This window comes from Saccopteryx bilineata, chromosome 1 (assembly GCF_036850765.1).
Source record: "Saccopteryx bilineata isolate mSacBil1 chromosome 1, mSacBil1_pri_phased_curated, whole genome shotgun sequence".
Lineage (NCBI taxonomy): Eukaryota > Metazoa > Chordata > Mammalia > Chiroptera > Emballonuridae > Saccopteryx > Saccopteryx bilineata.
The window spans coordinates 56,779,982-56,805,745 of record NC_089490.1 but is presented as its reverse complement, the minus strand read 5'-3'; the positions used below and the strand labels follow the sequence as shown (position 1 = coordinate 56,805,745).

Sequence of the window (25,764 nt, the reverse complement as noted above, 5' to 3'; positions counted from 1 at the left end):
AGAAAGATAAAGTAGTTTTCAACCAATTGCATCTTTTTCTGTTTAAGATTTAAGATTTGGTTTTTAGCTGAGAGTGAGAGGGAGATGGGTATAAGTGAGGTGAGGAGAAAAGAGGTGAAAAATGTCCTCTCAAGGAGTGGTGAGTTGAATTTGCTAAGAAACCATAGTGGTAAACTTTTTTAAGACAAGAGTGCCAATTTAAGATTTCTAGCCAAAAAGAGGAAGTGAATTTTAACTTTGTTTTGTAATTATAAAAGTAACAAATCTAGACCAACTAGTAGTGATAGGGATTCCTATTACCTAGATTTTGGTCTTGAAATACCACTTTTCACTAAAAGAGACCAGCACTTCTTAAAGAAATGGCTTATTTTGGCCTGGGAGATTTTCAAGCCAAAATAGAATACCTTGTCGTAATAGATAACAAGGAAGCTATTGAAAACTACTATAGTCATGTTCAAAGGGCTCAGGGACCAGTGTGAAGAGTCTTCCACTGGCTAAAAATGGGGTAATATGAGTTTTAATAAAGAAAATAACTGTAGAACATCCCAGGTTCAATCCCCGGGCAGGATCATGAGATGTGACCATCTGCTTCTCTTCCCCTCCCTCTCCTCCTTTTCTCTCTCTTCCGCTCTTGCAGTCAGTGGTTCAATTGGTTTGAGCATGGGCCCTGAGCACTGAAAATAGCTTGGTTGGTCTGAGTGTTGGCCTCAGGCACTGAGGATAGCTTGGTTGATTTGAGCATCACCCACAGATAGGGGTTACCAGGTAGATTTTGATTGGGGCTCATATGGGAGTCTATTTCCCTTACTCTCAACTTAAAATATATTATATAAAAAAAGAACTGTAATGGAGTAAGACAAAATATGTTTAAATCCGTGAATTCATGCAGATCCAACACACATACACACATGCAGGTGCGCACGCGTGCACATACACACACACACCACTTAATGAAAACTCTTGAAGTATTCTACCAAATGCATTATTTTATTTAAAACGGTAAGAGAAGGAATCAAGCATTTATTCTTTTTTTTAATATAAACTTTACCATAGGGTAACAAAACAATAGGTATTGTGAAATTTCTCTTTAAAAGAAGTGTTCTACCCGAAGTCAAATCTTCTTCCATTACTATATATTTACCCTTCACTGTCTCCGGTGGGCATACAGTGCAGTGTACAGATGATGTATCATAGACTTATACACTTGAAACCTATGTAAATTTATCAACCAGTGTCATCCCAATAAGTTTAATTTAAAAAAGAAATGTTCCAATATTGATTGATAGAACTGAAGTATCACCATTTTGAATGAATGAATTTAGATATTATACATCAGAAGCTACTAAAATTACAGGAAGGACTACAATGTATTATGCATTTTCTGATAATTCTAAACCATGAAGTGTCTTGTAAAAAAAAAAAAAGAAGAATCTGATTAAGACATTAGGTTTAATTACCAATTTTCCAAGAAATGCGGAGGAAAGATTAACATGTTAATTTGTACTATAGGGATGCAATCAGCAAAATTCAGATTTGGGGAAACTTTACCAGACAAATTAAACAGTATTGCATAGAGATGGTTTGACATTTGGATGATCAAACTATAAAGTAAGGAAGAGATACCATAAAGGTCAGGAGAGTGGTAACTTAGGAGGGAGGAGTTTTAATAGGACAAAAACATGGAGAGGGATTCTAGGTAGCTGACCAGATTTTTTTCTGCTTCCATGGATATTATGTAGAAGAAGGGTAGTTGCCTTTAACAATTTGTTTATGTAGTTCTCTGTATTTGAGTTATGTTTAGCAATACTAAAGTAAAACTTTTAAGTGAGTTTCAAAAATTAAGAAAATTTTATGTTAATTCTTAAAATTTAGGCTTTCATAGGAATTGGGCAGGGAGTTAGGGTGTGAGAAGTGTTAAAGATTTCAGCTGAGAGTCTAAATAACAGCATTGCAAACAGTGGCTAAGGCCACAAATCAGAGAGTTGAGTAAGTTCCACATGAAAGGACTATTCAGCATCACTTCAGCCATTACCAGGGCATGTTCTCATCTCCACACTGTGAATCGTTAATAAATGGAATATACGCTGAAAGGCTTGTTTGCATATGCTTCCTGTTGTTCTTTTATTTATTTATTTATTTATTTATTTATTTATTATTTTTAATAATTTTATTTTTTTAATGGGGCGACATCAATAAATCAGGATACATATATTCAAAGATAACATGTCCAGGTTATCTTGTCGTTCAATTATGTTGCATACCCATCACCCAAAGTCAGACTGTCCTCCATCACCTTCTATCTAGTTCTCTTCGTGCCTCTCCCCCTCCCCCTTACTCTCTCCCTCTCCCCCTTCCCCCCATAACCACCACACTCTTATCAATGTCTCTTAGTCTCACTTTTATGTCCCACCTACGTATGGAATAATGCAGTTCCTGTTTTTTTCTGATTTACTTATTTCACTTTGTATAATATTATCAAGATCCCGCCATTTTGCTGTAAATGATCCGATGTCATCATTTCTTATGGCTGAGTAGTATTCCATAGTGTATATGTGCCACATCTTCTTTATCCAGTCATCTATTGATGGGCTTTTTGGTTGTTTCCATGTCCTGGCCACTGTGAACAATGCTGCAATGAACATGGGGCTGCATGTGTCTTTACGTATCAATGTTTCTGAGTTTTTGGGGTATATAATGAATGGGACTACATCAGACTAAGAAGATTTTGCTCCTGTTGTTCTTTATAGGAACTTTTCCCATAGTGTTTATGGAAGGACTGTAAATAAATCTAAGAGTAGAATTGGTAATGCTATATGAATTCTCTGTGTATAAAATAATGAGTGTCTCTTTAATTAAAAATATTTAAGAATATGTAGTATTAGAATGAATATATGAATGTACCCTTACTGTAGATGTCAATATATTGTTTTAGTATTTTTTCCTTACATGTAAGGTCTCTGTACCTTATTTAAGAAAATAATTTTCACTAGTTTGATAATAATGGAGATACAGTAAACTGATTTGAAAATTTTTTGAATGTTCATGATGGTTTGAGAAGTCTAAGTAGGTTTAAACTACTCTTTTTTTTTTTTCTGTCAGAGGTCTTTTTATTAGTATCCATGACCGAGGGCATATTGCTTCAATTCTTAATGCCTGGCCAGAAGATGTCATCAAGGTAAGTTATCGGATTTTCCCACTATGGTAAATTTATTTCTCCTGTCCTGTGACATATTGACAATTATCATGACCATAAGTAGCATTCACTAGCCTTTCTAAGTGAATGTCACCTAATGTGTATCCCTTTGATTTTTTATAGTGGATTAATTTTATTTTGATACTGTTTAGATACAGTTTCCCCATGATTTCAATCTAATTTCTAAGTATTTCTTTATTCATTGTAAGCAATGAAAAATGTGGAATAAATGTTGAAATAGCCTCTGAATATCTGTATGCAAACTCACTTTTCATATTCGTTCACTAAGAGGAATTCAAGTAGATCATACATTTTGTTCATTTCCTTTATCATTGTGACTTTAAGTAGCTCATCTGACTTTTCTTTGTTAGGGAACTAATGAAAATAAAGCAACAATATATTCTGCCACTTGGTAGCTTTCTTTTTTGAGACATGGTGCTTGGATTAACTCTTGTGGTTGTCATGATAATCCAGTGAGGAAAGGAAGGCTCAGTTTACCAGTGGGTTACGCAGTACTGCATGGTGGTGGTGGAAACGGAAGGCAAGCGTAGAGCCCTTGCTCTTAAATATACTCTTACACCATCTGTCCTGTGAGATGTACTTGTCTCCTCCTTGGCCCTGTTCTCCCTTTCTGTTAGGTGCCCAGCAACTTTGTGGTATCTTTTAAGGATTAAGATGGAAAAGATTGATGTCTTTAGTGGTACAAAGGCACTTCATCTCCGACTTCTGAAATGTTTCTCCCTTAATTAGATGCCGAGTTTGTATTTATGATTTTTTGGTGTATTTTATTTAAAAATGGAAGTAGGAAATGGAATTTATGTGTCTGCATTTGGAAAAAAAATTAGTTGGTTTTAATAATTTTTTATTGATACCCATTTGGGGCTCATGGAACATTCTGTCTCAAAAATTTTGACAGCACAGCTAGTATTACACATACAAGACAAACTCAGGCTCTCTGCCAAACAGGAAAGCGTTCGACATGTACTCCAACATTACATTTTCTACACTGCTTGCGCACATTTGTGCCACATACGGCACATTTCCTTTGCTTTCCTTCACAGGTTCTTTCCAATGCATGTCCAGTTGGACCAAATCTAACATCTTCAGGTACATGGCTTCTACTTGTCATGCTTGAACTGGGCATTCCAGTGACTTTAGAATTGGATAATGAGTCTCTCTTCATATATGTTCTTGCAGTGTAATGTCTGAAGTCTAAAAATAAGATGCTTTCATTCGAAGCATTATAGAGAGCATGGGCGTTAACAACAGCAACGTCAATGGCATTTGTAAAAAGAGGAAAATACCACTTCTTCCCTCTAAATTTGATATGATACTTTTGGATATTCCAGTCCAGCTTGTCAACACCACCCATATATTTGTTATATTGCCCTACAATGTGTGGTCTATCCACTCGACATTCTTTCTTTTCTTTCTTTGAGTATCTTTTCACTTCCTAAAGGTAGTACTCCTAAATAATTTGACATAACTTTGACAGAGTTATTGTCATTCCAAATCAATGCAAAAATGTCATTATTTTTATCATAACAGTAATCGTATGTTCCACATTTTTCTTTTTTCATAATGCTATCAGATTTCAAGGGACACTTATTCATTCTATTATACCGTGCTATTCCTGTGACCTTTATTTTACGTTCTTTCAATCTCAATAATAATTCAAAGCTGGTAAAGAGTGGTTGAAAAATACTTCATATTCTGATGGATACTGCAGAAAAGAAGTTATCTTCATTATTACAGAGGCTCCTACACCACTCACAACTTGTTGTTCTTCACATTTTTCTTCATAAATATCCATATGAAAACAATACCCAGATTCATAATAGCACATGGCCCATTGTTTGAAACCAAACCTGATTGGCTTTCCTCTTATAAATTGTTTCAAGAAGTGGTGTCCATAATATCTTACCATTTACTCATCCACTGAAAGCTTTTGAGCAAATATTCTGTTCTTTTTAAAATTTGAATTCAATTTGTCAACCAGAGGCTGAATTTTAAAAAGTTTATCTTTCTTTTCCATGGCAACTATGGAACTATTGTTGTTGAAATGCAAGTTTCTTTTTATTTCAAAAAAACCTGTGCTTTGGCATACAGTTTCTAACACAAGTAAGATTCATATCTTCATCCTCACACCAGTATAATTGTTCCTGTGGTAAGGAATGGTATCCAGGTAACAAAAATATTCCAATAAACTTCCTAAGGCAATTTATTAAAAGCTCAAAATTATGTCTGTTTTGTCTTACATACATTATACTTTGGGTTACTATGTAGTTTAGCAAATCTCCATCAAAAACTTCTTCAAATATGTCAACAGGTGTTTTATTTTTCAAATGTTGGGTCATTTTTTATTTCAGTGCAGATACATTGTTCTGTGATGTACTGCTGCCAAACTTTTTGTCCAGTTTTTTCTAGTCACTCTTCAGCAATTGTTTACATTTTGCTTTTTGTGTAGATGATGGAATGTCTTCTAAGGCACTAGAATGTAGTTCTAATTGACCAGGAACATCCTGAGGAAGAGTGTCTTCTAACATATTTTCATCAAGTTCTTCACAATCTGATATTGCATCCACGTTATTGGGAGGCAGTTCAACTATATTGATGGTTTCTTGTTCTAATTGATCAAAAAGTTTGTCATTTCCCAGTGGTTCTTCTACATCTCTAACACTAAGAACTTCTCTAGCAGCCATACTGCCCCAAAAACTGTGGAAGCAAAAAAAGAAACAAAAAACAACAAGAACTATGAATTACTGAAGTACCTAAATATTGTCGATTTTAAAAATAGAACATTCCATGGGCCCCAAATGGGGAACCACATATTTTATAGTTTTATCTTTTATAATAGGTATTATATGGACTTACATATTATTGTGCTATCAACTAAAGGGATGTGTTAACAGAACAGTCTCACACACAAACCTGCCAAAAAAACCAAAAAAATTATAACCAAGAGTTCCATGGAAAACAATGTAAACGTTGGAATGCCATTTTACCCCCAGAGTTACACATATTTATGTCAAACACTCTTACCGGTTAGGGAATATTGAAACAGAAAATACTTTTGAAAACTAGAAGATCTGTGTGTTTAAAATAATGCACATCCATTCACTATAACTGTACTGTAAATGAGAAAAAAAATATTAGAATTTCCACATGTCAACCGCAGCAATTAAATTAATGATTTTTTTCTCATTGAGCAGTGTGGCTACATCTGGTTTGCTCTGTTCTTTAAGTCTCATACAAGGCAAACTTGTAAAGTAAAATGTTTTGTACTATTTTTAGTCTTCCCAGTTTTTTCTCTTTCTCTCACCTAAGTTGCTTCCTAAATTTTTGTCCCACCAAGTAGTCTGCACGTCCACAGGTCCAGTTCATAGGAATTGTCCTAAAAAATGTGCAAATTCTGTAAGGTATAAATGTTTGATCCTCTCAGAAGAATGATACTTACATTTAATCAGGACTCTAGAGAAAATATTAAGAATGAGTCAATACAGGAAATTGTTCTGGGGTAAAGAGTGCTAATTAATATCCCTTTAATCCGAATGACTAGGCAGTAAGCTGTCCCTCTCCTTTATGTTCTTTCCACTAGCTGATTAGCTTTATTAATAGCCTACCTTTGGCCCTGGCCAGTTAGCTCAGTGGATACAGTGTTGGCCCTGTGTATGGATGTTCTGGGTTCCATTCCCAGTCAGGGCTCACAAGAGAAGTGACCATCTGCTTCTCTAGCCTCTTCTCCTCCCATAGCCAGTGACTCAATTGGTTCAAGCATCAGCCCCAGGTACTGAGGATGTGTTGGTTGGTCTGAGTGTGTCAATCTCAGGTACTAAAAATAGTTTGATTGTTTCAAGCATTGGCCCCAGGAAGGGATTGGTGGATGGGGTGGATTCTGGTTGGGATGCTTGAGGGAGTCTGTTTCACTATCTGCCATCCTCTCATTTAAAAAAAATAGCCTATATTTATCCTTTCGACTCTTAAATTTTGGGTTCTCACTGATCTACCTGGTCCTAACTATTATATGCATACTATTATTTTAAAAGCCTAGAATAGTGTCAGGCACATAGCAGGAACTTCATAAATGGCAGCTGTTTGTTGTAACAGAATAGTGAATAATAAGCTATAACCTCTGCTGTATCCTTGAAAGCACACCTGAAAAAAGGCAGTTACTAGAGAATATATAAACTGGTACAAGTAAGTGCCATATTCATTTATTTAGAGAATACTATCATTCAGAGGAGGTGGAACAGTTAAGCAGATTTTCTAGCCAAATTGGAACTTAAATCCAGCCCTTGATAATTAGAAAGAGAAGAAGATACTCTCCTAAGAAGGGAACATATGAATGTAGGTATCAAGTTCAAGAAGAAAATGTATAGTCTTGCACAATAAGAAAATTGGCACAATTAAAGCTAAGTATTAATATTGAGTGTAAGATTGCTTAAGGAAGAGTTATCAAATTATTATGAAAGGCCTTGAAATTCATATAAAGGATTTAGACTTGAAAAAGTAGAATGTCATAATTAAAAAAGGGAATAATTTTATATGAGTAGTATTTGATGAAGGTTCATCAGAGAGAGAAGAAAAAGAGGCAAGAATTCTGTCTGCATCTAGCCCTGGCTAGATAGCTTGGTTGGTTAGAGCATCATCCTGATGCACAGAGGTTGCCAGTTTTATTCCCATTCTGGGCACATACAGGAAAAGCTCGATGTTCCTCTCTCTCTCTCTCTCTCTCTCTCTCTTCTTATCTCACTGAAATCAATAAAAAGAGAGATAAAGAGATATTTCTGCATCTAGGTAGGCTACAAAAGAAGTATAGGCCCTGGAAAAGGGAAGAATGGATTAGACAGGACATAGAGAGAGAGAGAGAGAGACAGAGAGAGAGAGAGAGTGTGTGTGTGTGTGTGTGTGTGTGTTTTCCGGATAACCCTTGCATATTTTATACAGAATGTTTTTATCAGGTAATGCCCAGATAATTGATAAAGTAGGATGAATATTTAATTTCTGGAATACAGACATTATTGATAGAATTGTAGTTTGAAATAATCCTAATGTTGTGATTTAATTACTATACAGAAAACATAAAACTGCTTTATTTTTCTTTAAAAAATTTTTAAATTTACAGATGACATATTAGTTTCAGGTGTGCAACATAGTGATTAGACTATGTAAGTTATAAAGTAATCACCCCAATAAGTCTAATACTGTATTCCCTGTGCTGTACCCTATGTCCCAGTGATTGTTTTTATTTATTATTATTATTATTATTATTATGTGAGAGGAGGGGAGATAGTAAGGCAGACTCCCACATGTACCCTGACTGGAATCCACCAACCAACCCCATCTGGGGCTCAAGTATTGACCTATTTTTAGCACCTGAGGCTGATGCACTCCTGTGGAGCCATCCTCAACGCTTAGGGCAGGGGTCAGGAATCTTTTTGGCTGAGAGAGCCATGAATGCCACGTATTTTAAAATGTAATTTAGTGAGAGCCATACAATGACCCGTGTACGTTACGCATTATCCAATAAAAATTTGGTGTTGTCCCAGAGGACAGCTGTGATTGTCTCCAGCCACCCGCAACCATGAACATGAGTGGTAGGAAATGAATGGGTTGTAATACATGAGAATGTTTTATATTTTTAATGTTGTTTTTTTTTTTATTAAAGATTTGTCTGCGAGCCAGATGCAGCCATCAAAAGAGCCACATCTGGCTTGCGAGCCATAGGTTCCCGACCCCTGGTTTAGGGCCATGCTCAAACCAATTGAACAACTGGCTATGGGAAGGAAAGAGGGAAAGAAGGGTGAGAGGGAGGAGGGGAAAAGCAGATGGTCACTTTTCTTGTGTACCTTGACTGGTAATCAAACCCAGGACATCCATAAGCTGGGTTGACACTTTATCCATTGAGCCACTGACCTGGGCCAATGACTGTTTTTATAACCGGCAATTTTTACATTCTAATTCCTTCCCCTTTATAACTCCCAAGCCTCCTTCCAGCTGGCAACCATTAAAATGTTCTGCATGTCTGTGAATTTGTTTCTGTTTTGTTTTGTGTTTTTCATTCTACATGTAAGTGAAATGCTTTATTTTTCTTAAGAATGAGATAAAGTAGTTAAAAACAAAAGCAAAGGAATATTAATTTAGTGGTAAATTGCACACATGACACATTTTTTACTTCAGAGGATTCCTTCACTATTAAAATATACTCTTGAATTTTGAAATGTTTATGAATTAATGCTGCAAATGTGCTGTTGTGATAAAGCACAAATAAAGCTAAAATATCAAATGCCTTCAAACAGAGTTTAAAAGTTACTCAAGCAGCTATGACCTCTATAATGTCCACGGTATATTTATATAATTGAATTAATAGATTGGGCTGAGCAAAGAGTCTAGGGAATAAAATTTGTGAAGGAACTATAAAGAATAATGCTTTTAAATACTTTATATTCAAGACATATATTTAGTATAGTTTAGATGTGCAACCAAAATGCTATGTTATTTTAAACTCCTTTTTAAAAGAAATTAGAACCAATAAAAATTACAAAGTACCAATTTTCTGGTTCTGAATATCTTTAATTAAAACCTGGACAGCATTATGTAAATTATTTTTTAGATCATAACTAAATTATATGACAATGCTGCTCTCCTTATAAAATGTCATAAAAATATTTAAAAGTATATGCAGGCCAACTGAACTTTAAGTAATATGTTCACAAAAGTATACATTAGCAGTGACATATAAAATACCCCTATTTGTTATAGCATAGTACATAAAATAATGCTTATTTAATATATATTTGAAGTATTTGGACTTTGAAATTTGGCTTTAATTTAATTTAAAAAGCGAAGTTGTAGTTTTCTGCAGTGTTTGTTTATCTTTCTTATCTTAAATCGAAGCCAACTACCCAATGGTATCAAGTTGCCTCTTCCAGAATGGCTGAACATATTGACTATTTGCAATTAGACATGGAAATTTTAACAAAGATGTATGGAATCTGTAAATCTGTGCCAAAATAATTTTTACCCACCTCTCAAGTGTATCATATTTACTTTTAAGGAAGTTAAGAGCTGCATCATATAGGTGAACAGAAAATTAAATAAAAATATTTAAAAAATATATTTTCAAATATGTCTCAATGTAGTATGATGGGAAAACACTGTACTAGGAGTTAACATACATGGATCCATTTAACATACATGGATCCTGGTTCTATAATATTAAGCCTATGAATCACCTTAGGCAAATTATTTCAGTTCTCTGATCTTCAGTTTCCTAATTTATAAACTAAGAGAATGGACTGAATGCACTCTAAATTCCCCTTCCAAAATGCTGTGACTCTCTACATTAGTCCTGATGATAATAGAAGTATTAATAGCTATTTTTTTGAGAACTTGTAATGTATCAAGGTATTATGGTAGTTCTTTGTATATCATGATCTCATTTTATTGAATTATCAAGCTATTCAATTAATTAATATTTATTGATTTTTACTATGTGTCAAATGCTATGCTACGTGTTAGTGTACAATCGTGAGCAAAATAGAGCTGGCTTCTTATTTGATTCAGCTGCTCTGAAAAGGATATTTGTTATTTCCATTTTGCAAATAAGAGACAGGAGCTTTAATTCATCAGTTATTCAGGGTCAGATAACTGTCATTTTCCAAGGCTGCATGAATATCGATTTTGCTTAAATTTACATAATGGCCATGAATCACAGAATAAAGAAATGAGATATATTAGTTTTAATGAAGGTACTAGATTACATAGCATTAAAATCTCTATATGGTTAAAATGTATATTTCATAAAAATACTGCTCACACAAATTAGGGGATATTTTATCGCTTCATATTCTTTTTGAAATAACCCCTAATTTTTGTGAGCAGTATATTTAAGGTGATTAGAAATAAACTAAACAAAATTCATTACATCTACTGAAAGGCTATCAGGTAAGAAAAGTAGCAGATTGTATTGGGCATATGTCAAAGATGGTAGAATAATATCAAGTGGTTATATAGAAATTAAGAGGATAGGTCAACATTGTTGTGAAAATAGGCAGGTGGTGCTTGGGTGCATAAACCAAAGATCTAACCTTTGGGGCTTCTCTGCTATTACGCATTAGTTATCTAATTGTCCTTAAAGTGGATGTGACTAGTTTTAAAGCTGCTATTTCTCTTTAGTTCCCTGTTTGAGCTCCTATTTTCTTACATTCTTCCCACTGCCCCTCTTGATTGAAGACAGAGTTTTGGGCTTTTTAACTCTGTATGTGCATACCCTCTCTTCTTTTTTTGACAACCAAGTTAATCTTATGTTTATTTTTAACAAAACGTAAAATGTATATATCAAATTTATTTCTTATTCTGCCATGTGGTGGCAAAGTGGATAGAGCATCAGACTGGGACACACAGGAGCCAGGGTTGAGACCCTGAGGTTGCCAGCTTGAACACGGGCTCATCTGGTTTGAGCAAAGCTCACCAGCTTGGACCCAAGGTCACTGGCTTGAGCAAGGGGTCACTCGGTCTGCTGTAGCCCCACAGTCAAGGCACATATGAGAAAGCAATCAATGAACAACTAAGGTGTCGCACCGAAAAATTGATGCTTCTCCTCTCTTTCCCTTCCTGTCTGTTTGTCCCTATCTATTCCTCTCTCTGACTGTCTCTCTCTGTTTCTGTCAAAAAAAAAAAATTATTTCTTTTCCCCACTCTTCCACACATATGATTACATAAAATCTTTTCTATGTATAGTCAATTTATGTTTTGACAGGTTAGTATTTCAATACTATTTCATTAGTATTAACTTCAGAAATGGAGACCAGGAACTGTGCCCCAGGATTTTTCTTTTTCCTCTAGGCTATTGTGGTGACCGATGGAGAGCGTATTCTTGGCTTGGGAGACCTTGGTTGTAATGGAATGGGCATCCCTGTGGGTAAACTGGCTCTGTATACAGCTTGTGGAGGGATGAATCCTCAAGAATGTCTGCCTGTCACTCTGGACGTGGGAACAGAAAATGAGGTAAACCATTTAAGTACCTAAGAAAACTATTCACTTTTTTTCACTTTTAAAGAAAAAGCACAATTCTTCTATTTTTAGCTTATTACAGGAACCTTATTTAAATTGTTTCTAGCTGATTCTCCTTCGCTCTTTAAACCTGTCCCTTAACTCTTACAAAAAAATTATTTTCTCTTTTCATTTTCCCTTCTTTATAATGTCATTACTCTTTTACCAGCTTCTTGAGTGTCTGTTATCCTTTGATGAGTATTTATACCATTATTCTATAGAGTATATGTTTTACTTTAGACAATTATAGTTTCTTTTTAAAAAAAATACTGCTTTCATACTACAGAGTAACTAATTCCAAAGTGTTTAAATTTAATCAGTCTGAAATCTTCTTGTTCTAAAAGTCTGTGGTTTGGAGTTTAGTGTTTCTCATCCTGCAACAATATTTTAGAATCTTAAAGTCATATGTCAAATAGTATATATTTTTGCTTCTCCTTTATTGCTAATATTTAGGATTACATGGGGTGAAAGATACTAGAAATTAAAGATAGAGTTTTCTGAAATAGAGAGGAAAGATAACGATCAGTTAAGGATAGACTTTTTAAAAGTTACATATAAATTGCAGACATAGGTCCAGTATAGATTCATCATCAAGTAAGACTTTGACACTTTAAATAAATATGTGTATTTTATAGTTTTTTTTCTTATTCCCTATAGCAATTTAAGATATAATTTTTGGCCTGCTAATAATGCTATAATAGTAACTTGAATGTGTTTATGTACTTTTTCCTTTTTTTTTTTTTTGTATTTTCCTGAAGTGAGAAGTAGGGAGGCAGAGAGACAGACTCCCACATGTGCCTAATCGGGATCCACCTGGTATGCCCACTAGGGGGCGATGCTCTGCCATCTGGGGTATTGCTCCGTTGCAACCAGAACCATTCTAGCACCTGAGGGGGAGGCCATGGAGGCATCCTCAGTGCCTGTGCCAACTTTGCTCCAGTGGAGCCTTGGCTGCTGGAAGGGAGAGAGAGAAAGGAGGGAGGAGGGGGGAGAAGTAGATGGGTGCTTCTCCTGTGTGCCCTGGCCAGGGATAGAACCTGAGACTTCCACACGCCCAGCGTCACTCTACTACTGAGCCAACTGTCCAGGGCCTGTTTATGTTCTTTTTATATTTAACTTTCTACAATATAAGCACATTGTTGCTCATTACCTTTCATAAAGGATATGTTACGATAAAAACACATTGCTTATCTGGCATTTTCTTTTTCAATACCAATAGAAGTGACTTAGAAATGATCAAAGCCTATTTCTTAAAACAATTATTCAAAAATTGAGTATATAGCTTGAACATTAAGATTTCCTCTTTATTCTTCCATATATTTTAAAACATTTCTCTGTGATAAATCACATTGAAATCAATTTTAATAAGCACAAAATTTGTAGACCATCTTAAAAATTCTAGAAAGAGATGAAGAAGAGTAAAGAGTGATAAAACAGACATGCAAAAATTTAAGAATTCAGTTTTAAACTTGGGCCTTTTATTAAGATTATCTATATAATGTGGACATAGAAAAAATTGTACCTTAATGAAACCATAACACTGAGACTGTTGCACTGATAGATTGTATGAGTTATATGAAATATTTGATTTTCTGAAGGTGGATCTTAAAATTGTCAAATATGCTAGTTGTCTTGAATTTTCTTGCATTATGTCCATTTAGTAGTCCTTTATTCTTTTGTATTCGCTGCTTTTGTGTTCCATTTCTGCCCCTCAGCCTCTCTCAGCCTACAAAATCCACCTATTATACAGCTTCTTATTTTTCTCTATGTAGATCCAGATTTTTAAATTCTTTTTCCATTCAAAATATCTGGTGCTTATTATATTTCAAAGTTTTTGAGCTGCTAAATTAGAAAGTAATCTTATAATTTAAATGAATCTATTGTTAAAATGCTATGTATTATTTCTAGTTACTTTTGATTACTGCCAGTGGACTGCTGGAGACTTTGGGGGGGGGGTTGAGTAGTGGAATTTTTTTTTTATTATTCTTAAGTGAGAAGCAGGAAGGCAGAGAGAGAAACTCCCCCATACGCCCTGATGGGGATCCATCCAGCAAGCCTCCTATGGGGCGATGCCTATCTGGGACCATTGTTCAGACCTTTTCTGAAACTCTTCAAGGAGTTTTTATATAGATTTAATTGAGTTAGATAAATTTTGAGCACCTACTATCTGTCAAGGCCTAAGTGAACGCTTGATAATATCAAAGTAAACAAATGATCTGAATGTAGAAGAGGAGACACGTATATAATAGCTTCAACATGCACTAAACGTTTTGACAGGGGACACTTGACAAACCATTAAGGACAGTTAGCAAACTATTTCTCTGCCAGTTTCAATATACTTTTAGTCTCTAACTGTATATTTCTGTTATCTGCTTGTAACTTATCTTTTTCTAAAATCATACTTAAGAAATTTAATGGTGAAAATATATATTATAAATGATCATCTAGAAATCTTTTTCTAAAAAGAGAGTAAATTATTTGTTCCTTTAGTTTAACTATACCTGAAGTTAGCCCAACTACCAAGTTTGAGGACATAGTCCCAAGACTGCTCTCACTGATGACATCAACTGCAAATTTGGAGAGTTTCCCAAAGCACTATCTGGCTTTATAAAACTAGAAGGACATACAGATCTCACTGAAAGTTATTATGAGCACAATTAAGTGGTATTACAGGGATAGGATACATATTAAAATCAGCCAAAGGAAGTGATGCATAGGGCAGGGTCTTAGAGGTTTTGAATGTGAAGCTTCTATTTTACTCTCTTTGTGAGGTCAAAATATATTATCTTCCAGTGTTGAAGTGTGAGATTGAAATGTGCTCCAGTGTTCAAAAATTTTTTTGGATTTCATTACCTAGACATGATTGATTGATTGCCATGTGAACTCAGCCTCTGATTTGACTGATACCACATGAGACCCCAGGTCCTCCACCCCAAATCACATGGTTAATTTTCCTGTTATAGCCAGCCTCCCCCCTGTGCCTATTAGTTGTGGTGCCTAGGCAACTAGGTAAAATGGTTAGGCCTTATCCAAAATAGTTGAATGCATGTGAACCATGTCACCAGAGTCCATGCAAACAGTAGGCAAAAATATGAGGCAAACACACAAAAAGAAAAATGGTCTAAATTTTAATGTTAAGTAGAATTCAGTTTCAAACTCAGATAAGATTATGGGTTTGAATATTCCAGATTTTCAGAAAAGGGAGTTTCTGTGCTCTAATAACTGTTCCAGAGAATATTAAAATTGACAGCTTCACATTTCATTTTATGCAAAGAACCTACTTTTGATATCCAAACCTGATAAAAAAAAATAGCACAGAATAAGAAACTGCTAATTAGTCTTCTGTTTACCCATGTTCCCAGGTTCATCACTTACGGATTGTGTCATCTTGAAAAAGTTATTTAATTCTTCTGTGTTTCAGTTGCTGGTGTAAAATGAGTTCCTATCTCATAGAGCTGTCATGATTTAATGCACTTAGACTGTTTAGACTTGTGTCTGGCATTTTGTAAGCACTTAGTAAAGGTTAGCTTATGTTAATGTAGCTAACATAAGAGAACCACCAACTTAAACAATGAGTAAGATGTTTGGGACGGCTTGGCCTTTTTCCATATAGATTCTCCTTCACAAGTCATTCATACTCCAAATATGCTCCTTCATCTTAGGTTTCCAAAAGTTTCATTTCAATAACAACAGTAGTCCCAGAGTTCAGGATCCTGTCATCTAATCTAAATCAGGTCTAGATGCAAATGAAGCGTCTTGTGTTTTGCTCCTTTTTGTGGGTCTTCTTCTTTGTTCCCACCTATTAAACATAACAGTAAGACAGGGCCAGAATAACCACAATAAACATCCCCATTCAGAATGGGAGGAATAGGAATTACATGGCTCTAAATGGTTCGTAGCAATTTTGAATTCCTCTTTGGACACATGTTGCCAGGCCACCTACTTGGGGGATAGGCAGTGGTTTTGGGAAAGAGTCTAGTTCTCTTCCCTCAGAGTGGTTCTGTATTCACACTTCTCTTAGGCTCTGGCTCTGCTCTCTGGGCTCTGGCTCTGTCCTCTCAGGTATCCTTCATTTTCCATAGGAAATGGCTGCATCACAGCTATATAGCTTTCTCAGCCTGCTTCCTTCTTGTGGAATATTGGGGACCCAACAAAGCATTTTCATTTTGAAGTGTCTCTGTCCCAAGTAATCCAAGTAGTACTGCACACCTTAGAAATTTTTAAGGTTTTCTATGTATCAGATTATAGTCTACTCTATTATTAAAGGCCCCACTCACAATTATTTTCAAAACGGACCTTTTCCCTACATTGGTGGACGAATCAGAGAACCGTGGGATAAGTTCTTTTTATCTAGACATGATGGTCTATTGGGCTCTACTTTAAATCATTGAGATATATATAAAGATTTTATTTATTCTTTTTAGAGAGGGGGAGGTGGTGGAGGAGCAGGAAGCATTAACTCTCTTATCTGCCTTGACCAGGCAAGCCCGGGGTTTCAAACTGGGGACTTCAGCATTCCAGGTTGATGGTTTATCTTCTGTGCCACCACAGGTCAGGCTAGATATATTTTTTATAGTTGTTACAATAACACACTTAATTTGATATTTGACTGCAGCCCATATTTTACTTTGGAAATCTTTTACAAGTCTTGTATCCTCTGTATTTTCTTTAATTTTGCTCAAATACTGAACATTTTTTTATTAGCTCATCTCTGCTTTAACTGTCTTACAGCTATGAAGCCAATTTACACATTCAGCATTCTGCCTAAAAATCTCGTTAGCAAGATTTGCAAGTTCATTAGGTATACATTTTGTCTATTCTGAGTTTCTGAAGATGACAGTTTTGTCAATTGTTTCACTATTACATAAAATAGATTGCCATTTTTTTTCCGGTCTGCAAAAGCAGCTAGTCTTTTTAAATTTCTCTTAGCAATATTTTATCGTCTTCAGTGTACAAGGCTTACATATTAAGTATGTTCCTATAGATTTGAGTTTTAGGATTCTATTATAAATGGAGTTGTGTATTTTACTTCATTTTCAGTTGTTCATTGGTAGTGCATGGATGCATTTAGTTTGTATATATTGATTGTATATTCTGTGATCGTGTTAAATTCATATATTGTTTCTAGTGAATTTTTGTTGTATATTCCTTAGTATATTCATATACATAATCATATGTATACAAATAAAAACAGTTTATTTCTTCCTTTCTAATCTGTTTTCCTATTCCTTTTCTTTTTCTTGCCTTATTGTAATAGCTCAAGTCTTCAGTATAGTATTGAATAGAAGTGTTGAGAGTAAATATCCTTGTTTCCAATTTCAGGGAAATAAGATTTAATCTTTTCCTGTTAAATATGTTATTACTGTGGGTTTTTCACAGATACCTTTTATTAAGTTGAGGAAGTTTCTTTCTGTTCCTAGTTTCCTGGGAAATTTTGTTGTGAATGGGTATATTTTACCATATATAAATTATACCTCAATTAAAAACTGATTTAATAAAACAGTAATATTGCATGTAGTAAAACTTGAAAAGAACAGTGTTGTCTCACATATATCAGAGTTTTAAAAAAACTGTGTGAAGTTTAAGAAAAACTTTAGTCATGACTAAAAAATTTATTTTTTTCATTAGTCAACTATAATATTACTGATATAATCAAAATGTTGGTTGAGTATTTTGCTTTCAGAAGCAAGAAAAAAGAAGACAGAAATTCCTAACTTTTTATTTTCTAAACTAATTTAATACTTCAGAACTCAGTATTATTTTTTCTATGTAATAAACTTCGCCTGTAAAATCTGAATTGAGCTTTTCTCATTAGCACCACTGCGAGGTTTTAATTAATTCCTTTTTTCTTGCCAGAATAGGCAGAATATTTTTAATGTGCAGTAATTATTTTTCTTATTTAGCATATAAAACTGTAGATATATTCTATATAACACTAAATATTAACTGTGTAGGTTGCTTCTTAGTCAGGTTTTTAAGATTTTATTTCTGTTTCTATCCTTATTATATAGATGAGGAAACTGAGGCTTACAACAACTGAATGACTTGCCTTTAGTTTTTATAGCTCTGTTAACTTTTTTTAAATAGGAGTTACTTAAAGATCCTTTGTACATTGGACTACGGCAGAGAAGAGTGAGAGGTCCTGAATACGATCGTTTTTTGGATGAATTTATGGAAGCAGTTTCTTCCAAGTATGTATAATATTTATTTCATCTATATTAGACTTGAATTTCAAAACTTTAAAGATAACCCAACATAATAAAGTATGAAAATGTCCAAGTTTTTACCTGTATGTTTAATAATTAGAGGTGATGTGAATAAAATACACATATATATATCCTCATAGCTATTAGTGGCCAACTGATAATTTCATGTGTTTTCCCCTAAAAGATTATCTCTGTTGCTATTAGTAAGAGAAGATACTTTTCTCTTACAATTATTAGAAGTCTGTATTTTGTTTCTGGTTACTAATAACATCTGATCTCTGATTGTCTTTTTGGGTGTATTTGACCCTTTTGTGGTAGGAAAAGCAGAGGAAGAAGTAAGCAAGGTCTAGAATGGAGCAAGAACTGGGATATCCAGTCGCAATCCATGAATCCCTGGTTAAAAATACAGTATCGTATTAAAGTGCAGTACTCTGTTTCACCTAATCTAGATAGTATTGGGCCAAGTACAACCATAAAATTTTCCAGTTTCTTTCTTTCAAAGAAGAGATGTCTACCATAATTTAGTAATATATTCTGGGGAAATTTTGTCACACTAACAGGCATCCCTTTTGTTACTGTATAGCCACAGAAACTGTGTACTAGTTAAAAATATATATGTTGCCTTGGTTTTTCATAGAAATAAACTCATCACTAGAATCAACTGTAACTAGAGACATACTTCTGGTTTCTTTTTATTATAAGGTTTAATTTTAAGAAGTTGTATCCAATAGCAGAAAGTACTTTCACCAGCTTGCACAATATTTAGAATGAACTGAATCTTTCTTTATCTAAGGTTTTAATGTAGAATGTATTTTCCAATTAGTATGGATTGCTTTTTAAAAACCCATGTCTGATTTATTATTATTACTTATTAACATGTTTAATTAAACTGTACTTATTCATAGAAATAGTTGAGAAACTCTGCAGTTTAAGTTCAAAATTGGGGCCCTGGCCGGTTGGCTCAGCGGTAGAGCATCTGCCTGGCGTGTGGGGGACCCGGGTTCGATTCCCGGACAGGGCACATAGGAGAAGCGCCCATTTGCTTCTCCACACTCCCCCCCTCCTTCCTCTCTGTCTCTCTTCCTCTCTGTCTCTCTCTTCCCCTCCCGCAGCCAAGGCTCCATTGGAGCAAGGATGGCCCAGGCGCTGGGGATGGCTCCTTGGCCTCTGCCCCAGGCGCTGGAGTGGCTCTGGTCGTGGCACAGCAACCCCCCGGAGGGGCAGAGCATCGCCCCCTGGTGGGCAGAGCATCGCCCCTGGTGGGCGTGCCGGGTGGATCCTGGTCGGGCGCATGCGGGAGTCTGTCTGACTGTCTCTCCCCGTTTCCAGCTTCAGAAAAAATACAAAAAAAAAAAAAAAATTCAAAATTGCTTTAGTACAGTTAAATGCTAGTAGTTTTTCATATTTAATTTTAAATTCCTTACTCTAAAACTTATGTAAGGTTTTGAAATTGTCTATAACTTCTCAGGTAACAACGTCAATCAAGAGATTATGTAGAAAATATCATGAGGAGAATGAAAATCTCTATGTATTTGTTTTTTGTGTGTATATATAAAGTCTAACTTTATATACACATCTTCAGTATATTTACAAAGGATATGTTAAACAACTTATGAATGTAACACGTATGGCCTATATACTTAAATGACATTGTAATAAAAATAATTTTATTTGGAATCAATGAAAAGCATTCTGGAGAAAATGAGATATGAGCTAATTTAGAATGTGCTGTTTCAATATAGAATAAAAAATTTTTTAAATGCTGAATAGAGGGGTTATCTAAGATTTTTGATAAGGAAATGGGAATTGACAAGTCAACATAATTTTTATTTTTATTTTTTTTTTATTTTATTTTTTTAATGGGGTGACATCAATAAATCAGGATACATATATTCAAAGAAAACATGTTCAGGTTATCTTGTCATTCAATTATGTTGCATACCCATCACCCAAAGTCAGATTGTCCCCTGTCACCTTCTGTCTAGTTTTCTTTGTGCCCCTCCCCTTCCCCCTTTCCCTCTCCCTCTCCTCCCACCCCCCTTAACCACCACACTCTTATCAATGTCTCTTAGTCTCGCTTTTATATCCCACCTACGTATGGAATAATGCAGTTCCTGGTTTTTTCTGATTTACTTATTTCACTTCGTATAATGTTATCAAGATCCCACCATTTTGCTGTAAATGATCTGATGTCATCATTTCTTATGGCTGAGTAGTATTCCATAGTGTATATGTGCCACATCTTCTTTATCCAGTCATCTATAGTCAACATAATTTTAAGTGTAAGAAGTTCCTATAAATCAGGAATTAAGCTCTGGGCTCTGCCCAGAGAAAAATCCCAAAGGTTTGTTAAAACTACTTCCTTGCATAACACTGCTTTGGAAATATTTCCAAAAGTGAAATCAACACTCCCCAATCATTTTGTAAAGTACTTCTGAAGATAAGCCTCAAATTGTTTTAGAAGGCAATATAAGTTAAATCCAAGTGGAAAATGATTGTTGCAAGTTGGGTTACCTGGAAATCAGATTCTGGGGAATTATTAAAGATTGGGTTTTTTTTTTTTGGAATCAAACCCTTTGGGTTTTTTTTTGTTTGTTTGTTTTTTGTTTTTTTTTAAATTATTGATTTGAGAGACAGAGAGAGAGAGAGAAGGGAGGAGCAGAAAGCATCAACTCCCATATATGCCTTGACCAGGCAAGCCCAGGGTTTTGAACCAGCGACCTCAGCGTTCCAGGTCGAAGCTTTATCCACTGTGCCACCACAGGTCAGGCATGGAATCAAACCCTTTGGAGGGAAAGGGACAGAGACAAGAGGGGATAAAAGGAGAAGTCAGGCTGCAATATAGCCTCATCATCAGATTTGGATAACTTCATTGGGACCACCCTGAATGCATTTTACTTCCTTAAAAGAACAGCATTTCTGGCCCTGGCTGGTTGGCTCAGCGGTAGAGCGTTGGCCTGGCGTGCAGGAGTTCCGGGTTCGATTCCCGACCAGGGCACACAGGAGAGGCGCCCATTTGCTTCTCCACCCCTCCCCCCTCCTTCCTCTTTGTCTCTCTCGTCCCCTCCTGCAGCGAGGCTCCATTGGAGCAAAGATGGTCCGGGCACTGGGGATGGCTCTGTGGCCTCTGCCTCAGGCGCTAGAATGGCTCTGGATGCAACAGAGCAACGCCCCAGAGGGGCAGAGCATTGCCCCCTGGTGGGCATGCCCGTGGATCCTGGTTGGGCGCATGCGGGAGTCTGTCTGACTGCCTCCCCGTTTCCAGCTTCGGAAAAATGAAAAATGGAAAAAAAAAAAGATCAGCATTTCTGCCAGTCTCTAGCTCCCCACCCCAGTTAATACTATGTTGGGTGTTTTATTTATTTATTTACTCTCATGAGGATTAGGGTGAGGCTGTGTCAAATTCTTCCTCTTGAATTTCTCCACAATTATAGTTCTTACCTCAAAGGCCAAAGACTTGATATGGGTGCTGTGGCACTGACCAAATATGGCAGTTCTGACTGTAGATTTGGGGACTTAGGAAATCATCACCAAGTGAGTCTGTGGTCCCAATGAACCCCTCTATGTGCTAGACGTTGACTAGAGCTCCACTTAATACTGGCCTCCTCATGCTTCTTTCTTTTTTCTTTTAAAGTCTTATTTTATTATTTATTTATTTATTTATTTATTTATTTATTTATTTATTTGAGAGAGGCAGGCAGAGAGACAGGAATATCGAGCTGCTCTTGTATGTGCCCTGACTGGGAAAACGAACTGGCAGCCTCTACACTCCAAGAGGACGCTCCAACCAACTGAGCTATCCAGACAGGGTTTAATTTTTATTGATTTTTTAGAAAGACAGTGAGAGGGGAGGGGGAAGGGAAGCATTTGTTGTTCCACTTAGTTGCGCATTTTTTGGTTGCTTCCTATATGTGTCTTGACTGGAGACTGAACCCATAACTTGTTGTTTTGGGAAAACGCTTTAACCAACTTCTAACTGGCCAGTGCTTCCATATACTTTTAATGAGAAGGGACAGCACATTGATGCTTAAGAGTCGGTATCACTGTCAACTTGGTGCCTTCTAAATGTTTGGGTATGTCTTTTTTTTTAAAATTATTTTTTAAAGATTTTCTTCATTTTAGAGAGAAGAGAGAGAGAGAAGGGGGGAGGAGCAAGAAGCATCAAGTCCCATTGTGCCTCGATCAGGGAAGCCCAGGGTTTCAAACTGGCTACCTCAGAGTTGCAGGTTGAGGCTTTATCCACTGCACCACCACAGGTCAGGCATGTTTGGGTATTTCTGTGTCCACAGTAGGACTCCTGATCTTCTACCCAACCCTGCCCTGCTGCAGTACTTCTCATCTCAGTCCAGTCATCCCTCCCCATATCGCTGTTCACTTTTCACAGTCTCACTGTATTGCGGATTTTAAAATTGCATATATCTAATTTTGTATCATGGATTTTTCACTGTATCATGGGATTTTGCGATATATAGGTATTTTTATATATTTATTTTAATTATTTTTACACTAAAATAAGCATTTTTAGCCTAAAAAATTAAAAAAATATTAAAATATATTAAAAGAGTATTAAATCAAAATAAAATACGTATAGTATGATATATTCACTGGGGAGTACCCATATAGAATTTTATGTGTTGTTAAAATTATGTAGGTTTAAGAGTGTAGAGAGTGTTTAAGAGCATAGTAAGTGTTTATAAGAGTGTGGAAAAGGTTTATGAGAGTGTGGGGAGGTTTTATAAAGCCTTAAATATAAATAAATGATAAAATAAATATAAGGTCTCTACTTTGCAGATTTTTACCTATTGCAGGGGAATCTGGAACCTAATTCCCATGATAGACGATGGACCGCTAATGACATCCACCTTCTTCTTGTTTTTGAGACTAAAATCATTGCATTTGTCACTCTATACCCATATTGCCTATAAAATGTGTTAGTCTTGACTTCAAAATATATCCAGACTGTAACTATTTCTCATTGCCTGTATTATTTCCCTTATTTGAATTTCTTTTCCCTGATTATTATAATAATCTCCTAACTAGTTTGACTGCTTCCTCTCTTGTTGTCCTTTAGCCTGTATTCAACACAAAAGCTAAAATGATTCTAAGGTAATTTCTCAGCCCAGAATCCTACAATGGCATACCATTTTATTCAGGACAAAAACAAGCCCTTGCAATAGCAAAAAAGGCCCTGGACCACCTGACTCCCTGTTACCTTTCTCACCTGTTTCCTACTAGTTTGCCCCTTGCTTACTTTGTTCTAGCCACACTGGCCTATTTGCTCTTTTTCACAGTCAAGCCAGGCATGCTAATGACTCAAGGTTTATTGTTTCTTCTACTTAGAATCCTCCCTATCCTCTGACTTATTTTCCACATGGCTAGCTCTCTCACCTCCTTTAAAAGGACCTCAAATATCACTTTCTCAGTGAGACCTTCCTTGACCAACCTATTTAAAATTGTACCCCCAATACATTTTTCTTTTTCTCTTTATTAATATCTGACATATTTATTTTTGGTTTACATTCATGTACTGTAAATTTCCAGAAAGCAGGGAATTTTTTTCTCTGCTTCACTGCCATATCCCTGGTTTCTAAAATATTAATTTAACAGGGTGGCACTGATTAGTAAGACATATATATATATGAACCTTATTGACCAATAAGGTTTCAGGTAAACATTTCTATAGCATTGGAACTATTGATTTTGTTGTATACCCATCACCTGAATTCAAATCATTTTCTGTTACCTTTTATTTGTCCCTCTTTACACCCTTCCCCAACCCCTCCCTCACATTCCCCTACGCCATGCCACACAGTTTCTCCCCAGGTAACCACTTAATTTTAATCTATGTCCATGAGTCTCAGTTTTTTATCCCACTTATGGGTGAAATCATAACAGTTCTTAGCTTTTCCTGATTTACTTATTTCACTCAGTAAGTATAGTGTTCTCAAGGTCATTCCATGTTGTCATAATTGTCAGTTTCTTTTGCTCTGCAGAAGCTTTTTAGTTTGATATAGTTCCATTAATTTATTTTTGCCTTTACTTCCCTTGCCTTTGGGGTCAAATTCACTAATTGTTCTCTGTGGCCAAGGTCCATGAATTTAGTACCTATGTTTTCTTTTATGTAATTTAATGTTTCAGATCTTATATTTAGGTCTTTGATCCATTTTGAATTAATTTTTGTGCAGGGGAAAAACTGTAGTCAAGTTTCATTCTTTTGCATGTGGTTTTCCAATTTTCCCAGCACCTTTTATTGAAGAGACTTTCCTTTTTCCATTGTGTGTTTTTGGCTCCTTTGTCGAAGACTTTTTGTCCATATATATGTGGTTTTATTTCTGGGCTCTTAATTCTGTTCCATTGATCTGTATGTCTGTTTTTCTGCCAGTACCAGGCTGTTTGATTATTGTGGTTTTATAGTATAATTTGAAGACAGGTAGTGTGATACCTCTGCCTTTATTCTTCTTCTTCGGGATTGCTTTGGCTATTCAGGGTTTTATATGATTCCATATGAACCTGGTGGATTTTTTGTTCTACTTCTTTTAAAAGTGACATTGGGATTTTGATGGGGATTGCATTAAATTTGTATTGCTTTGGGTAATGTGGCCATTTATTTTAACTATGTTGATTCTTCCAATCCATAAACATAGAATATTTTTCTATTTCATTGTATCTTTTTCAATATTTATAGTAATGTTTTGTAGTTTTTAGTATATAAGTTCTTCACAACCTTTGTTAAATTTATTTCTAGGTATTTGATTTATTTTTTGTTGCAATTGTAAAAGAAATTTTTTTGAGTTCATTTTCCAAAATTTTATTGTTGGCATATAGGAAAGTAGTAGAACTTTGTATATTAATTTTGTATCCTGCAACTTTACTGTATTGGTTTATTGTTTCTAATAGTTTTTTGTGGAGTCATTGGGGTTTTCTGTATACAGGATCATGTCATCTGCCCAAAGTGATACCTTTACTTCTTCTTTCCCAATATGGATGCCTGTTATTTCTTTCTCTTGCCCGATCGCTCTGGCTAAAACTTCTAGAAATATTGATATGTTGAGTAAGAGTGGAGAGAGTGAAAAGACTTGTCTTGTTCCTGATTTTAGAGGAAAAAACATTTTTTCACCATTTAGTGTGATATTAGTTGATGGTTTGTCATATGGCCTTTATTATGTTGAGTAACTTTTTTTTTATTCTGATTTTATTGAATATTTTAAAAATAAAGGTTTGTATCTTATCAAATGCCTTTTCTGCATCTATTGATAGGATCATATGATTTTTGTTCTTTGTTTTGATGATGTAGTATATTACATTGATTGA

General features: G+C 35.4%; 1 protein-coding gene across 1 annotated transcript in view; it reads left to right on the top strand.

Moving 5' to 3' along the window:
- Positions 1 to 25,764, top strand: part of ME1 (malic enzyme 1) — a 194,634-nt gene that overhangs the window by 66,920 nt on the left and 101,950 nt on the right. Inside the window, exons 4-6 of the mRNA XM_066254140.1 lie at positions 3,100 to 3,175; positions 12,041 to 12,202; positions 18,335 to 18,438. Of these exons, the coding sequence (XP_066110237.1) occupies positions 3,100 to 3,175; positions 12,041 to 12,202; positions 18,335 to 18,438 (342 nt within the window). The remainder of the gene's footprint in view (positions 1 to 3,099; positions 3,176 to 12,040; positions 12,203 to 18,334; positions 18,439 to 25,764) is intronic.